Source organism: Falco peregrinus, chromosome 7 (assembly GCF_023634155.1).
Source record: "Falco peregrinus isolate bFalPer1 chromosome 7, bFalPer1.pri, whole genome shotgun sequence".
Taxonomy (NCBI): Eukaryota; Metazoa; Chordata; class Aves; order Falconiformes; family Falconidae; genus Falco; species Falco peregrinus.
The window spans coordinates 13804316-13823365 of NC_073727.1; the positions used below are offsets into that span (position 1 = coordinate 13804316).

The 19050-nt window shown below is 40.6% G+C and overlaps 1 protein-coding gene across 2 annotated transcripts in view; it reads left to right on the plus strand.

Moving 5' to 3' along the window:
- PTCHD4 (patched domain containing 4) overlaps positions 1-5688 on the plus strand; it is a 92558-nt gene extending 86870 nt beyond the window's left edge. For both annotated transcript variants that reach the window (XM_005239190.3, XM_027789180.2), the window contains exon 3: positions 4055-5688. In XM_005239190.3, coding sequence (XP_005239247.2) covers positions 4055-5688 — 1634 coding nt within the window. The remainder of the gene's footprint in view (positions 1-4054) is intronic.
- The last annotated feature ends 13362 nt before the right edge of the window (positions 5689-19050 follow it).

Sequence of the window (19050 nt, forward strand, 5' to 3'; positions counted from 1 at the left end):
AGAAGAGGAATAAAGATCTCAGAGACTACTGCAATCCCAGAAACTCAGTGAAAATTCATACCTGGAAAGAGGAAAAAATCCCAGATCAGTACCTCCCAGAGGAGGTAGAAGGCAGAACTTCAGCTATAGGACATGGGGGAATGGTTTTAAACTGAAAGAAGGTAGATTTAGATTAGATATTAAGAAAGAATCCTTTGCTGTGAGGGTGGTGAGGCAACAGCACAGATTGCCCAGAGCAGCTGTGGATACCCCATCCCTGGCAGCGCTCAAGGCCAGGCTGGATGGGTCTTTGAGCAACCTGCTCTAGTGGAAGGTGTCCCTGCCCATGGCAGGGGGGTTGGAACCAGATGATCTTTAAGGTTCTTTCCAATCCAAGCCATTCTATGTTTCTATTCTTTATTTTATTGGCAACATTCAGATGGCAAATTAGCACATGCATATTGGACAGCCACCAAGGGAACATGCACCTAACTGTAGATGTGTGGTCAAGGAGAGGTGCCCGCAGGGTGACAAGCACTGGTATTATTCAGATGGGAGATCCCAGGATCAAAGAACACATGTACGGAACAAGTTTTATTAAAGACACTGTTCATGCCAACAGATTCACATTTTAATTAGTTCAGCCATAAAGTTTTACTAACTGAGAGTCTGAAACAAAAAAAAAAAAAAAAAAAAAAAAAAGCAAGCCCTTCCTTCATTCAGCAAGTAGTAAAGTTATAAAGCTCCTGGTAGCAGGAGGTGCATTCAGAAATGGATGAATAAAGGACCCTCAGTGCATGCAAACAGGATGTCGCAAATGCAGCCTCTGGTTTTGGCAAGCCTTTTGACTAGAAGGCAAACACCTCAGAGGCTGAAATGGAAAATAATTACTCTATATGTGTCCTGTCTCCAACACCTTCTTCTCGAAAATCTATCCCTGCACTTTGTCAGGTCAACTAGATAGAGGTAGAGCAATTCTTAGTAGGACCCAATGTGGCTCCCATCATGTTGTTAAAGGCAGAAGATAAAAGTTAGGAAAGATGTTCTCAAAGTCCCAGCTAGACACTAAATTAGTGCTTCCAATGGGAGGTCCGTAGACCAAGGATTCCCTTTGTCTTAGACCACACCAGGGTACGTGGGACAGTAAGTGGAAGAGAGGAGACTGAGGTGGAAAACAGCATCTCTGCTCAGTATGATCACTCTGTCCTCAATGGAAGAGGCTTGACGGGATGGGGAGATGGGAGGAATGCCACCAGCAATAGAAACAGAAATCCTGTGCTGCTACTCAGCCCCTCAGCCTCCCTCATAAGAGAAGGGGGAAAAGCAAGTACAAGAGAAAGAAGAGGGGTGCCTAAAGTTGGAACAGACGGGGCAAGAATGAGGTCAGGAGCTGGCTTGGAAAGAGCGGTGTTATGGAAATATGGCATTCGAACAAGTTTTAAGTTGTGAAGTTCTACATTAGAGACCTTTCTCAAAAATGTCTGGAAAAGAACCATCCAAAATCAATTAGTAGATGGGGAGGGAGTGGTACAGACATCTGAGGGAGATCATTTTACTCGACTGTCCCCAAAAGAGAATGAAACACACTCACTGAGGTGCTGGAGTGTGTCCAGAGATGGGCAGCAGGTCTGGTGAGGGGTCTGGAGCACAAGTCTGATGAGGAGCAGCTGAGAGAACTGGGGGTGTTTAACCTGGGGAAGAGGAGGCTCTAGGGGGACCTTATCACTCCCCACAGCTCCCTGAGAGGATGTTGTAGCAAGGTGGGTGTTAGTCTCTTCTCCCAGATAACAAGTGACAGGACAAGAGGAAACATCTTCAAGTTGCACCAGGGGATGTTTAGATTGGAAATTAGCAAAAACATCTTCACTGAAAGGGTTGTCAAGCACTGGACCAGGCTGTCAAGCAAGGTGGTTTAGTCACCAACCCTGGAGGTATTTAAAAGACATGTAGCTGTGGTGCTTAGGGACATGGTTTAGTGGTGGGCTTGGCAGTGCTGGGTTAATGGTTGGACTCAATGATCTTAACGGTCTTTTCTAACCTAAACTATTCTATGATTCCTATACCATTCAATTAAGCCCTACCAGGACATTGACACTGGAAGTGATGACCAGCTAACCTGGTCCACACCCTGCAGGGTACTTTACACATTTGCATTAAGCATAATATAGAACTGCATCCAAGTCACTGGATTCTGCAGCTTTATTCAGCCCAAGGAGCCAATTCTTCCTGCTCAATGTCCAAAAGTGTCGGTGTACAAGACAGCTGTGCCTTCAGAACTTGAATAGACTCACCCTAAATCTACTAGGGAATTTAAGGTCCCTCCTGAACCAAGACGCTGATTCATAGGAGAGCAGCATTTCCACACAGGTTTTTTGCTAACTGGAAGACTTCTATAATATTGTATGTTTACTTTTCACTGGGGACACCGATTTGCAGTAAAACAGGTAACATTCACAGAAATTGACACTTTATCCTGTAATTTTCCCTCTCCGGAATTGCTGTCAGGAGTCTGCTTTGGGCAACATAAGCAGCTGTATGAATCCAAATAATTTTAATCAAAAGACAAACTCAATAGAATTTTTGTTCACTGTTACACACTTGATTATTTGCAAACATCCTGTTGTCATATTTCTGGTTTTGTTACAAGAAAATTACCTTCGTGCATGCTTTGTTGCATGTAATTCTCCTGCTGCAGAGAGCAAAGGCACACAGAGGCAGGAGCATCTGCAATCCGCTTCTGCTGTTTTCTCGGCTCAATAGTGTGTTTCCTTATATTTTCCAGAAGTTTTTCCAGGACTTGATCCAAAGTGCAGAGAAATTTCCACTTTCTCATCCAAACCCAAACCAAAACCATTTTTAATTTTTGACTAAATTTTTTATTTGGAAGCCACATTCTTTTGGACATGTTTTATATTGTCAGATTTTATATTTCCCCCCAACTTCAAATACTCTAATGGGAAATAAAAGAATATGTGTATATATATATTTGACACATTTATATCAATAAGTATACATAATAAATAACTTTTACTTATTACACCTTTTCCAGTAAGATTAGCTTCAACTTTATAATTCTGTCCCAAAGTTTAATAGCTGTAGACTTCCTGGTCTGTGACTGTGATGAGCAAAATGAAAGTAAGACTATGAAGGTTTAATTTATTAAAAATCATACCCCTAAAATACTTCTCAGGGTGGAATGTAAAGTAAGGACCTGTAATGGAGCACTGACCACATCTGACTTTTCTGAATGTCCTCTCGTGTGAGCTAAGGGAATTCCTTCTCACCAGGAGGAGATATGGCTAGCTGAGAGAGAGAAAGAGACAGGAGACAGAATAATGAAAAACCAACCCATATGTTTTCTAGACAATATGAACCAATGATTTAGCCAGTACTGGACTCTATCATTACCACCAGCATGCCGGCTTTCATATAGTGTGGCAACTTGTTTACTGTCACTGAGGAATTCCAATGTCACTCAGTGGGTAGAGAACCATCATACAAATTATTGTGGTTATTTGTACTTAATGGCAGTGTATTCTTTCCTTTGTTCAGCATGAAGAACCAATATGTCCCTTTCTTAGTCAGATCTACTAATTTCTCAAATAATGCCTTTATTTTGTACTCTCTGGAAGATGATGTTACTTGCTTTTGTAAATGTTTCAAACTGAATCCCTAAAACCTTGAAAGATGTAGTAGGATGCCACAAGGAATCTCAAGAATGAACCCCAGACTTGAACTCAACTTCATGTTCTCCTTTGTCCTATATATGCAGTCTGTTTGGGAAGTAACTCAATGAACATTAAAATCAATGAGTGTCTTTTAAAGGGTATTTCATCACTTAATTTCTGAGCACAGAGTTCAACAGTATCAGGCTGTTAATTTAAGCACCTGCATATGAATTCTGATATGTAGCTTTAGACAGACACTTCACAATTATCTGTTTGTTTAACTAGTGACAAAATTGTAACAAAACTTAGCTGACAAAATTTTTTGACTGCTGGAGGATGAAAAACCTGGAGGACAATGGCACCCCCTTTATACATGAACATGTATATACTTTGTTTTCTCATTTCAGGTCATGGAACAAAAGGAGTGTTTGAACTTCTTTCAGGATGGCGTCGAACCAGAGAGAATCTGCCATTCAAGGACAGAGTAGCAGATGCCTACTCAGATGTCATGGTCTCCTACACAATGACAAGCTCTTTGTATTTCATAGCCTTCGGCATGGGTGCAAGCCCTTTCACCAACATTGAAGCTGTAAAAGTCTTTTGCCAGAACATGTGTGTCTCCATCCTGTTGAACTACTTCTATATCTTCTCCTTCTTTGGCTCCTGTCTGGTCTTTGCTGGCCAGTTGGAGCAGAACCGTTACCACAGCATCTTCTGCTGTAAAATCCCTTCAGCAGAATACCTGGACCGGAAACCTGTGTGGTTCCAGACCATGATGAACGACGGGCATCAGCATACTTCTCATCATGAGACCAACCCGTACCAGCATCACTTTATCCAGCATTTCCTCCGAGAGCATTACAATGAGTGGATTACCAACATCTATGTCAAGCCATTTGTGGTGATACTGTATCTCATCTATGCCTCTTTCTCCTTTATGGGGTGCTTACAGATTAATGATGGAGCCAACATTATCAACCTTCTTGCCAGTGAGTCTCCAAGCGTTTCCTATGCCCTCATACAGCAAAAGTATTTCAGCAACTACAGCCCAGTGATAGGTTTCTACATTTACGAACCTCTGGAGTACTGGAATGGCACTGTGCAAGAAGACCTAAAAACACTAAGCCAGGGGTTCAATACAGTGTCCTGGATTGAACAGTATTACCAGTACCTTCGCGTGGGTAACATCAGTGCAACCAACAAAAGTGACTTTATCAGCATCCTCCAGAGCTCCTTTTTAAAAAAGCCAGAATTCCAGCACTTCAAAAATGACATCATTTTCTCCAAAGCTGGAGATGAGAACAACATAATTGCTTCTCGTTTGTACCTGGTTGCCAGGACTAGTGAAAACACACAGAGGGAAGCGGTAGAATTGTTGGAGAAGCTAAGGCCACTGTCTCTTATACAGAGCATCAAGTTCATAGTGTTCAATCCTACTTTTGTTTTCATGGACCACTATGGTTTATCAGTAACTATGCCTGTCCTGATTTCTGGTTTTGGCATCCTGCTGGTGTTAATACTGACCTTTTTCCTGGTTATCCATCCTCTGGGAAATTTCTGGTTAATTCTCAGTGTCACCTCAATAGAACTGGGTGTCCTTGGCTTGATGACCTTATGGAATGTAGACATGGATTGCATTTCTATACTGTGCCTTATCTACACTTTGAATTTTGCCATAGATCACTGTGCACCCCTGCTTTATACATTTGTACTAGCTACTGAGCACACCCGAACTCAGTGTATAAAGAATTCACTCCAAGAGCATGGGACAGCCATTTTGCAGAACGTTTCTTCTTTTCTTATTGGGTTGGTCCCCCTTCTCTTTGTGCCTTCAAACTTGACCTTCACACTGTTCAAATGCTTGCTGCTTGCCGGCAGTTGCACACTTCTGCACTGTTTTGTTATTTTGCCCGTCTTTCTAACCTTTTTCCCACCTTCCAAAAAGCACCACAAGAAAAAGAAACGAGCCAAAAGGAAGGAACGAGAAGAGATCGAATGCATAGAGATTCAGGAGAATCCTGATCATGTTACAGCAGTCTGAAAGGATTAGAAAAAAATAATAGTATATTCTCTTTTTAAAAAAGCGTTGCACAGAGATGCAGGGAAAATAGAGCAAAGATCTCAGCTGCTTGTGCTGGCCAGGTCTGACAAGGCAAAGGAAGATCAAGAAGGGGTATTCATGACACATCAAGGTGCAAACTTTTTTTAACAAAAATAATGAAAGTAAAAATAATCTCAAATGTTTGCTTTGAATCCTCATTCTCCACCAGGGAAGAGTCTGTTGGCCATTAAGTGTTCCTGAATCTCAAACTGTAGCTCTGATGGGTATTGCTTGATCTGTTGTATGTAGTACTGAAGCAAAGGTTACAAAGAGAGTTACCATTAAGTAAACAGTAGGGGGAAAGGCAGATTTGTTTGATAAAATTGTCCATGGGGAAAAAAAATCAAATGAAAAGAGGGAACGAGACCAAAAGAGATAAAAAATGCCATGGTATTTTTTTCTTATTTTCTTGATCAAGTTGGTTAAGATGAAACCTATGCACGTGGGAAGTAAATGTTTAAAACAATCTAAGCCAAAGTACTTCCCAGTTCTAGTATACCATGTATATCTGTAACACCACAATTAGAGTGTTATTGTGAATATGGATGGCAAAGCTACACTGCTAAGGGATAGAGGTACTGTTTATAGAGAAGAAGAAAGAATCATAGCCATTTGGGAATTTAACATTTAGTTTCTTTAAATGTGACACACGACCTTTATCTCCAGGTCACAGCTGGTAATTAATACCATACATAGATTCCGGTATTTCTGAATCGTGAAATTCCCCTTGATCTGACAGATCTCATGAAACTAACCCAGGCCATTACCGCTGCAGCAGTATTTGCAGTTCCTGAAGTGTAACACATTTGAATTGTGATTTCTCAGTGTTGACATTAAATACTGAATATTAATCAAGCAGGCACTTTAAACATAATGATGGATTGCGTATCACAGGCACAACGCGATCGTGTAACAGCTGAGTCAGCTCTGGAGCACCCGCACCGTGTTATCATTATATATTTGGTCCAACAGGCAAAGGGATATGTTTGCTGGTCCCTGCAATATGCTGCAAGAAGTGGGATTTTCCCCTTCTTTAAGCAAAATGTCAGTCAAATACTTGCCACAGACACACAAAAAAAAGAGCTTGTTAGGGTTTGCACAGGGCTGAATCAACCCCTAGTTGTAAAAAGACAGATCGGTCCCCTGTGGGAAGGGGAGGGGAAGGCGAAATGTCTTTGTTATTAATATTCCTAAATATTTGAGTGTTGATCATCTGCAACATAAAGCTTTGTTATGGCCATTGAAATTTCATGGGAGAGTGCCGTAATTTCGCAGTTACAATGTGACACTAGAAATCGTACTGTAAAGAGCTATGAATGGCTGTCTCTGCTTTGTAAACTACACAGCTTAGTAGCCCAAGAGAAGGGTTGAAAACAGGTCTAGCCATTTCGGTTTGCTCTTGGCCCAGTTCTGCACTGGAGCTTGCCATGTCCATCTCTCCTTTCAGTATTTTAAAAGGGCTTGCTTTCTACTCTCTGGAATATGGAATAGCATCACCTACATGAGCAATGTCTTCCTGAATATATAGTATCCATGAGGACACTATGTAAAGATATCACTATATGAAGTGTTTATGTCTACTTTGTATTACTTGTGGGTACCTTTAAAAGATGTCTGGAAGCTGTTTGCCTTCCAAAATGTGTATACATGTCTATTTGTGGCTGGTTAACTCAGTCTCAAACCTGCAGAGTTTGCTAATGAGGGTGTGTACATATGTTTTACTACAAAGCTCTCTGCAAGAAGTCGATTCTTTATTATGTGACATGTCTCACCTCTTCCTACTGTTTCTGGTTAGGGGGAGTCAGAAAAAAATCACCTGCAGTACAAAAAGCCATTTGAATGCCAGTTCTAACATTCATTAGCTGCTTCTATTTCCAAGGAATGCAGTTTCACCTCTTCTCTATACTTTCTGTACTTTGCCATTACCATTTGCCAAAAATGACCTCTGTGTTTTAGGAGTGGTCAAAGCTGTTGACTGTTCAAGGAACCTTTTGTGTGCAACAGGTCTTGGGTAAAGATGAACTTTTTAGATAAGCAAAGCTTCCAAAGTTTGAACCCAGATCTAAACTTCAGGTGTAGCTAGATCAAGGTTACTGCTTTGACCCAAGATATGCAAGGGCCAACTGTAAAACTGAGATCTAAATAGCTTAGTAAGATTTCGGAGTGGGGATGTTTTAGTGTTGGGTTATGGCTTAGATGTGTCTCTGGTTGGGAAGTACTTACTGACCTTGATTTGCATCTTGAACACATTGTGCAATATCCATCCTTTTTAGAACAGTTGGATATGAATGTCAGGCTTTCCATACCTATTTTTACATCTCCTCCACTGTCCATGCAAAACCTGGACTGTTTACAGCACTGTGACCCTTGGGTATCACTTCAAGAGGTGTCACAGAGGAAGTTGCTCGTCTTCTTTTGTACTGCCCAGATGTATCCCAGGGATCTCTGTCATGCCTTGTATTGAAGAAAGTAGCATTTTCAAAAGCCATCAAAGCCAGGACTCATCTAATCTACCTTTGGACATTGACAATGTAGATATTTATATCTGAACTTCCTTTATGGCCGTAGGAGAGGGACAGACACTTCTGACCCATTTTACAGGTTACATTAGGAGTAAATGAGTCACACCTTCAAAAAATGCATATTTCTGTCCATCGGTGATAAAGGAAGCTCAGCAACATTAGCTGAGACAAACACAGGCAATGCAGACTCACCCAGATTGGGTGGGATCAGCCCCACTTACAATTACCAAATATGAAATGAAAAAGGAAAGAAAAAAAATTTAGAATTTTGCCTCCCAAGCATCTGTTTTAAGGATAAATCCCAGGAGTAACTGCACAAATTTTGTTGGGTTTGTGAGGCTTTTACACAGAACAGATCGTTCAAAAATTGCCACTGGAATTCCCTTAGCAGAGAATGGTGAGCTAAGACATCAGAAGACGTCAACATTGAAGGTGGGCTCACACAAATGAGCTAGAGTTTGATGAGATGTCGAACTAGCTTCTCTGGCAATATCATGCATGGGCAGTAGCACTTGTATATACTAAACATGAGATATATAGAATACACTCTGGGACTAGAAGGGGTTTTTTATTTCTGTGTCAACGTGGAAGCAGAGCAGAAAACAAACCAGATCTTCCATGGATGTAGCTTTATTACTTTATTTATCAACCATTTTCCAGATCCACCAAGGAAGGCCATTGCAGCTGTTGCTCCTGCAGATACGACAGTCTCTGTGGAGCAAGGAAAACTTTCATCTCAAGACAAACAAACAAACAAAAATATTATTTTCTTCTATAATTCAGTTCACACTGGAATTATTTGGGGATGAGGATTCCATGTTTTTTAATTCCTTCTCCTCTTTTTGCTTATTGCTTTCAGTCCCTTTCAAAAAATTCTACCCTTCTCTGCAGCACCTGTTCAGCTCAACCGGAGCTACATTAGCACCTGTGAAGAAAGGACATAGCCCATGCAAAGCAATTTGATACTCTGATACATGATGCATATTGGATGTTCATTGCACACTTTTTTTCCAGCTACCACAAGTCCCCTGGGACATTGTACCTATTCCTTTAATGCCTGGTTTTATATATGGTCTGCATAAGCTGTCAAGAACCCTGTCTGCATTTCCTACTTGGTTTGGTTTCATCCCTCAAGGTATATTGGTTTAAATTCATTGTTGAGATAACTCTGTTGAAGTCAACAGATTTATTGCCATGATATATCTGGCTTTGCATGCTTGCCATCTGGTAAGAAGTGAAGTCATGACGAATGAACTGCTTACATTGTTGATGTGCTTGTTGTACAATATATCTGTCTATACAGCCATTGTTGCATGCTGCATTCAGGAGGCTGCAGTGAAGGTATATTTTCTTTCTGTAATATTTTTCTTTACACTTTCCCATGCAGGCTATTTTTACCTTAATTAATCTATTCCTCTGTCTTTTTTATTAGAGTTGAGTTTTCACCTCTGTAGTCCAGTACTTGATGTTTCATAAATTTACTACCTAACAAAGCAACACACTCTTTATGGCCAAGATAGGTATGGATGCATGGCACCTTGCATGTATAAATTAGAGATTATCTTCAGGGTTATTGTTCTCAGCCTTTTACTTCAAACAATTCCTATTTAGGATGTAATCTGCCACATGCTAATATCTATTTGAGTTCATTTGAACAGCTCTAGGTTTTAAATTGTCTCCAGTAGGAAGGAAAAGAACTGGGCAGGGGGGGAAGAAATATGCAGTAAAGTAGTTGTGTAATCAGTGTTCTTTTCTCCCAAAAGGCTTTCACTCCTCTACTCTTAATTAAGTCACACTGAGTAGTGACTCTACCATAATTAAGATTTATTTCAATGGAGTTATTCTATATTTCACTATGACAAGAGCTTGGCTTATTGTCTTTATGCAAGTACCATGCTAAGTCTCTTTGATTAATTTCTCTGTAATTATAAACTTTAAGACGTTCTTTTTCATTGCAACACTAGTTTTTTGAGTACCTCAAGCTCTCATTTGATGTCCTAGGAAACACTGAAAGGAAGCAAAGTTAGGCAGTTAGTGAGCAAGAGACACATTGTAGTGTTGGGGGAAAGGGATTCTTCACAAACAGGTAGCTTATCCTGCTGCGTTATCTAAAACCAACAAGGCTTTAAATAAAAAATTCTGTTCACGCTATCTCAGAAGATTAAGGTGAAGTGGAAACGAAGTGAAACATTGTTTAGAGGGTGCTGTAATGATATTATAGACAGTTAAAACTTTGATTCTTCTTCCATACTATCTTACACAAGCAAGAACAGGGAAGGAAACTAAATATGGGAAGAATCCATCAGCTAAAATGCTTCTTCTCACTGCAGTTTTGCATAAAGCGATGTCACAGACCAAGTAAGTGTAGATTGTGCTCCTTGGCATGAGCCCCTCCATGACCTGTTTTCCATGTACAGCAAGAAAGGGATCCTGTCTTAGTTTCACAGACCCTTGGGGAGGAGATTCAGAGCTGGTGAAGAGGCGTGAATGAGAGCTAAAAGGTGCACACCACGCTGCACACACAGGTGTTGCACGCCCCCCATTGTTTGCTTTCTGCCTTCTTATGAGCAGCAACACACCATCACCTCCTGGAGGTACTAGATGTACCTGCCTGGTACTGAGTGTCTGCATTCATGGCTTCCCCAGAATTTGGGATCACAGCAGCTCACAGTCATACACCTCTGACCAAGAAGACTTTAGGGATTTTTTCAGAAGTGTTCTTTGAGAGATCCCCATTTACCACTACAGAGCCCCACAAATCACGTCACCTGCCCAGCACTGGAGAGGTGCAATTGTTTCTTCTGACACATCAGTCAAGTAGGAGAAACTTTTCTGAAAGCTTTTCCTTTTAATTTTCAAGGTCTTCTCCTCCCCAGCTGTTTCTACCTCCTTCATGGCTAAAAAGAAAAGGATCCATTGTGAAACCTGGATGTTCATCCTACCCATATTGGTGCGAAATGCCATTGCTTAACCACAAGGTTGAGATGGGTTGTGGGTTTTCAGGCCAAATGTAGGGATCTGGCCTTCTTGCCCAGACAGGCAATCAAAATCCTGCTGAAAACAAGTAAATGTGAAGCAGTTCTGAAATTCATCTTTCCTTGCTTGTTTTGTTTCCTCTCTGACATACTGATGTGCCCACAACACTATTCTCATTTTCTTCCTGCTTCCTCATTAAAGAAAATAAAGTTTCTCTTTCCCGTACCCTGAGGCTATCTTTCCTTTACAGCTCAACTGATTTTGTACTTTAATCTTCTGTGTGTGCTCTCAACCTCTTCAAAATTTTCCTATTTATTTTTGAAAACCCTAAGAGCATAACCCTGTTGAAATAAATGGAAGATGCTTGGATGCATCAAAGTGCATCTGGTACAGAACCACCTAATTTATAACAGCACCCAAATAACTAAAAACTTTCTTCAGACAGAAAAGTGTCTGTAAGAAAACTCAGAAAATAATTAAGCCTAAATTTCCATTTTTCTGCACTTTTTATCTCATAATCTACTCTTTCTGGTTCTTTTTACTGCAAGCATTCCTCTTTCCAGCATGCTTTTATCATAGAAATGACTAGCTTTTTGCTGCTTTTGTGTCTCAGCAACAAAAATAAACGGTCATTTCTTCACACCCTCAAAAAGAAAATACTGCCCCTGTTTGGAACATTTTGTGCCAAGTTTCTGTTCAGAGCACATTTTCCAGGCTGAATTATACAAGCCTCTGGAAACAAGAATTCTAGTGGAAATGCTGATACAGCCTTAACTAGAGAAAACTTATCGGTACCTCAACGGTGTTGTGCTTAACTTCACCCCCTCTGCATCAGCCTGCTGGATACTCCAGGCAGTATTTCTAACACAGGTTGACAGCGGTCTCCCCATTAATTACTTGCAACACCACTATTTTGGCAGTAGCAGCTGTATGGTTCTCCTGAGCACACCTCAGAGTCCATCCTGCTTATGTGCTAAAATCATGAATGGATTAGCACAGATTTTGCTGGAGAAGGGATGTTTCCCAAGGTAAGGCAGCATGGCAGCCTTCTCCTTTAAGATTGCTTCTCAGTTTCCCAGCTGTATATTGGATGTCGCCCTGAGTTCCTCTGTAAAGGACAAACAGTATCACTTTTCTTTCAACAAGCCACTTGAGAATAGGACATGAAATATTTTAGGTTTAGTCATGGAGAGAAATTTTTTACATGGCAATTTGAATAGACGTATTAATTGAATAGAGAATTAAAGCCTCCAGGAATAGAAAAATCTTGGTCCAAAGCATTATTCTTTTTTTTTTTTTCTTTTTTTCTGTTTCTTTTGCAATTCTGGCATGATACTTCTCTAATCTTATTTCCTTTCATCAGTAAGGACTGAATTTTTTTCTCATTTATCACACTGAAGTTAATCCCTGACCTACGAAAACATCCTATCTGCCAGAAGCAGACTTTCTTTTGGGGGAAACCTCACTGGTTTCAACTCCGCCTCCAGGGAGATTTTGCAGCATCTGGCACAGCAGCAGTGTTAGAATGTACCTATTCAAACACAGGTCCTCATTCCCAATGTGTAGACCCAAACACTAAATATGTAAGATTTGTGGGGGGGGTGATTTTGCCTCTACTGAAAGAGAAGAACGAGGCAGTTGGAAAATTTGGTTCTGTGGCCAGGTCAGCTTTGTACCATAATGTGGAAAAACAAAGAGTGACCAGGGTACCAGGCTAGCTGCAGTTATTGTACCTATGTGAGAAATTCAGAGAGCACTCATCTAGCTGTGAAAGCCTAAACAGTGACAGTATCTAGCCCTGAACAAGAATTCATTCTCTTCTCACTACCTCGGAGAGCCACGTGTATAGAAATTGCAGCTGAACAGCACCGTGAAATCTGACCAAAGTCCTGGGCAGGATAAAGTCAGCTGAAGCACAGAACTGGGTGCAACCACTTAAGGGCAAGGCAGTTACTGTTAGAGGTGATTCTAGGTTTTGTAATGACAAAGGTACTGGAATTTAATCTTCAAAACTATTAAATACCTAGGGAAGTCCCTGGCACAATTTTGGTCCAGAAATCCAGCTCTTTCCCCAGCAATTCCTGGGCACAGTCTGGGTACTGGCACGGCCTAGGGACCATTCGCAGCAGGCAGCTTGTTTACAGTCACCTGGGTTTTACACTGCAGGAATGTTTAATAGTTATGGACATCGACAGACCACATCAGCCTCCTTTGGGTCACAGAGCAATCCTAGCATTGCTTGGTTTGCTAGCAAAGTTAAAATTTCAGACACCCATGCAGCCTATGTTCATACTGGTATTTTACTTCTGAAGATCATAATCTGGCAAAGCACTCAAGTAAATTATTTAGTTCAATCAAATTCTTATGTCTCATGGACTGGGACACCTTTAAATTTAAGCATGTGTTTAAGTATTGAGCTAAATAAGGATGCACTTACCTCTGTGCTTCAAGTTAAATATGAGCTTTGCAGAAAAAGAGGCCTTAAAAGAAAAAGGCTTTTCCCCATAACATACTAAATCCTACAATTATAATAGCCATTTCACAATATGTAGAAAGACTGTGCCAAGCACATATATTTTTCAGGGTTTCAATTTCCCTGATGCGAGACATCTCAGGGACATTTTAGTGATTTGTTACAGTCATACAACAAGAACAAAACCTTGCTGAGCAATTTTCCTGGAAAAATAACAACTTATTTGACTCAGAATGAAAATATAGTATTTTATGGTGTTAAAGCTCATTTCTAAAAGAAAAAAATGAAACCTTTCATTTAATGTAACTCATTACTTCTTTGAAGAGATATGCTGAAGAAGTGCTGGATGTGTCTCTATTACAGATAAGAGAGGAATTGCTTGATCAGCTTTGCCAATTAAAAAAAAAAAAAAAGGCTTTATGCCTAGTGTAAAACTTGCCATGACATCACCTGTTGCATTTTAATTAAATTAAATGTGAATGGTGACAGGAATGGGGCAGAAGTGGAGAATCACACTATACATGTCCTTGGGCTGCATCTTGTGAGCAATGTTTATGTACACTAGGAAAAGAAACCAGGTCGCTACTCCTGCAAAAACAGATGCAATTGCCAAGCCATAAACATTGTGAATAATCCCATTGGCTTCAGTAGAGCCGTCAGCATGTATATAACTACATGCCCGTAAGTCTTTGACAGTCTGAGGACTGGGATAACCAGATATTCTAATCTGAAAAGGAGACAGAGGGTCTTAAGCCAGACACTTCCTGAACATCCTTAAAAAGGTTCAGTTTACTGATCTGTTTTTTACCAAGAACAATGATTTTTTTTAAAACTTTGCCCTAAAATATAAGCTCAATAGAAACACAGACACTATAAGCATTTAAAAGCCTGATGACAAGTAGTGTCTTTTCATGAAATAAGCCTTCTGTTGATGTCTGTAGCCAATACTTTATGCAAGTACATGACCAGATGGAAAGGGACATGTAAAAATCAGATATCAAAGGCTTCCCCTCTTAAGCTATAGCCAAAGGAGAGAAACAGGTACTGCAACCATCTAGCTCAGCTACTGTAGGACAAGGGCCCTTGCACGCATCTGACCGCAGCTACCAGAGCTGGGGAACCGCCTGGGATAACTCGTTCATACACTTGACAGCACCCATCTGAAGTGGGGTCAGACTAATCCCTCCAAGGCATCTCTGTTCATTGTAACTGCATCCCAGTGACTGGAGCATTACCAACAGTGCAGCTGTGAGCCGCCAAAAGTTACTGCAAAAAGGACTGCATGAAGCAAGTACTGTAGGGAAGATGAAGGCCATTTTTCCAACTGTTACTTACATCCATTTGCACTCTATTTTAATGTAATGCTTGTTCTTTTTTTTTTTTTTTTTTTTTTTTGAGCTTGTAATGGTCAGCTTTTCTATCTCCCTTTAAGTTGCAGAATTTGCTTAACCTTTTTTCTTTTTTTTTTTTTTGTATGAATTTAGCATCAGGTGTTTAATTACTGGGATTTCTCAGGTGTAGGCAACTTTACAATGCTACAAATAAACACCGTAATCAATATTGATTTTCCTCCCTCGTAAGGCTCCCTTGTTGCTGAAAACTGTTAATATTTTTCAAGATTGTGCCATGACCATATTTGTATAACAGCCTTTTACTAAGCTTGAAATTCTATACCAAATACTTATGTCTTTGAAAGACTGAAATCTTCAATAAAATATATTACTCTTAAATATTAGAATTTTCCCTTTCTTTAAGAGAAAGATATTCACTATTAATGCACGTTACAGGATCATTTTGTCAGGCACCTGTTAACTTACATTCATTTGTAGAGGAATTGAACAGGGTTTTTATTTAAGAGCAAATGTGGAGCTAAGACCTTGGGTAGCACCAGGAACTGGCACCTCCTTCTTCACCAGAGGTGCAGGGCATTTCAGGGTTTGGGAAAGTGGCTCAGAGTCAGGGAATTGGCAATACTGAGCTGGCATATGGTCCCTCACTTAATTTTCAGCTGCCCTGAAGCTATGGTAAATGCTACCAAATGTTTAAGTTTCCCAGAGAGAGCTGACTAGATAATGGTCTCTATAGGACAGAATCCAGTTCCTTTCTTCACCAACCACTCATACCAACAGCTCCTTTCTCACTAAGCTGTCCCTCACCTTCACATTCAGGCTTCTCTCCTCCACAACCCTGGCAGCTCTCAGCTCCTCTTCCCACAGTGGTAGAGTTGGGATGTCAAGCCTTTCCAATGCACAGGCATAGGGCATGGTTTTCTCAGGATTTCTCTGACAATGTCTGGGAAGCCCAAAGGAACCTGACCACCTGTGCTCAGCACTGCCCCACAGCTATAAGATCTGCCCCCACCTCTGTGCTATCACTTTCCTTGGTCTTTATGGTGGTGGTACTATCATGAGCATCTTTCGTGCCCTAGAGTAAATAGTAAGCTTAGAAGGACACATTAAATCACATATTTCACATTCATTCACATTTCTCCCATCAAGTGCAACTGGTAACCTTTGGGTTTTGCCTTGAAGTCTCTGGCTGTATCCTGAAGTCCTGGTCCTTGGTACCCTGTCTAGAAGGAACCTACTGGACTAAGTCTATCCTTACCCATGGACCTGTTTTCCCTTCAAATAAAAAGGAGAGGATGGTGCAGGATCAGATGGAACAACCTTGTCAGTCATACTGGAGAGGTCATCTGACCCAGGATGCAGGCCTGTCCATCTTTGTCAGGCTATGTTCCACAGTTACACTTGTTTTCCATTTCTAAATCAATCACCATTTCCCCAGGCGAGTTTTCCAACTATTGGACCCAAAAGGCACTGAAAAAAGAACACTATTAAAAAACTACCTCTGCTAGTTGTTGCTGAGGAAACTCTCTTTGGTGAAAGTGGCTAGTTGTCATCTCACGTGGTGATCGTAGCTCTGTTTCGTCTTTGAGCTGCAAACATCTCCACCGCTAAACTCAGGTAATATCGAGTGCAAAAAACAAATGCCAATAGAATAATACTGAAGATGTTCAGCAGAACTCCAAGAAGCATGAAATTACTTCAGTTGAAATATTTTTTGTCATCAAAATTGTGCAGCTCATGTTGCAAATCACTAGCAATACTACAGCAATTTACCAACTTCTGCCTAGAAATTCAGGACTATCAAACACTGCAACATGCACAATGGATATTCAGCTGTAGCAACAGATCAGTGCTGGTCCCATGTCAGATGCCCTCTTTTCAATCCACTGTGCAGGTTCTTCTGGAAATCAAGATAATTAGCTTATCAGAATAGTTCCTGCATGTAACAGACAAGAATCTCAGCTGATATAAGTCAGCCTGAACGGTATAGCTGCAAGTGAAGCACACTTCCTCACTCATTGAGGTCTTTGTCCTCAAGTTTCTGTGTCTGACTTCATGTGGTTGTATCAGAAATGTTTAACCAACCAATTTGCTAACATTGCCATAAGAGTTTCTTCCTTTTTCTTCCAGTTCTTTTTTTGTTTTAACTAATCTGGTGTAAAGTACACGATTTTCCCCATTATTCTTCCAACAGATTTTTTTGAAGTGAAAACATAAAAGAGTTTTCCTTGATTGTATCATAGCTACTTACACTTGGGACTAGATGGTCACACCAGCCATGATGAGTGAAGCAGAGAGCTACTGTTGCCTCAGAGGCTCTGGCTTTGCATGAAACCAGAAAAAGTCAACAGTATTTCATCTGCCCTGAACTAGGGCAGCTAGTTCTAGGTGCTGCCAATTCTACTTGTGTTGATTCTCTGCTAGTGTCATTTCCATGAGGGATGATGCAGATTTGACCCACAGTGACAGCAGTAGCCTAGAGAATTAAAGTGCTTTTTTCACTGTTTTCTAAGGAATGGCTAGTCCAGAAAGTTCATAGATTGCTATGATTAAGAAAAGGTAGCAGAGAACTGTGGCATGGAATTCTCTTCTTCATTGCTGAGGATATAGAAAAGTTTGACAAAGTTCTCTGTGCGTATTCCAAATGAAAAAATTAGTCTCATTTCAACCAGCAAGCCCTTAAACTCTGCTGAGGTCCAAGAAACAAAGGTAGTGTACACCTGGCTATAAGAGAGATACCCCAAAGGTTCAGGACTGCATTCATAGCAGCCATAACATGATGAGGGCTTGTGCAAATATATTTGCTATAAGAATTAGAGAAAAGTTTGTCCAGGTTTCAGCTGGGATAGAGTTAACTTTCTCCCCAGTAGCTGGCCCAGCGCTGTGTTTTGGACTGAGCATGAGAACCACGCTGATAACACAGGGATGGCTCAGTTGTTGCTCAGTCGTGCTCACCCTAAGCCAAGGGCTTTCCAGTTCCCCACGCTCTGCCAGCGAGGGGGGGCACAAGGAGCCGGGAGGGAGCAGAGCCAGGACAGCTGCCCCGAGCTGGCCAAAGGGATATTCCATAGCACAGACGGTCACACCCAGTATATAAACTGGGGGAGCTGGGCGGGAGGGGCTGATCGCTGCTCGGGGACTGGATGGGCATCGCTCAGCAGATGATGGGCAACCGTATTGGGCATCGGTTATACCTCTTTGATTTTATTGCTCTCTTTTTTTTCTTTTTGTTATTGCCTTTTTCAATACAAGTTATATTATTTTACTTTATTTCAATTATTAAAGTGTTTTTAGCTCAACCCACGAGTTTTACTTTTTTCCAGTTCTCCTCCCCATCCCATTGGGGTGCAGGGGAGTGAGTACACAACCGTTGCGGTACTTAGTTGCTGGCTGGGGTTAAGCCACAACAACACTCAATACAAATTTTGCAAACAAATATCACTTCCAGAAGCTTTCTGGCCATGGAAATTTTCTCTTCCTCCCTAGTTGGGTCTGGTCTGGGAAAATTTAACAATAAAGACAAATTGATGTCAAGAAAACTGCCTTTCTGTCTTTCAGTGGCAGGTCTGACCTGCTGTCTGCAGGATCTTTTGTTTGTAGCTGGTCCCTATAAAGAAGCAGCAATTACTGTTCTAATAGATAAAGTCACTTAGCTGAAGATATTGGGGTTTTGCTATTTTAGCTTATATTGGTACTTATACTGCCCTCCAGTGATAAAGACAGTTGTTCCAACCTATAGACTCATCTTTTGTAACAGCGTACTTCTAGTCTTTGCTCAATTCATACTGAAAACTGCAGTTCTCATTTCAGAATTTATCCAGGTTTTGTCTAAAAATAACAATAATATAGTTCCATTTATTTTTATTTGTATTTTTTTAAAAAACTAAAAGTAAATGCAAATCAATTCTTTGTGAGAAACAAAAGGTAACATGGATTTGAACATAAAAAAAACAATAGATAATTTTGGACCTACTAAAGTTAA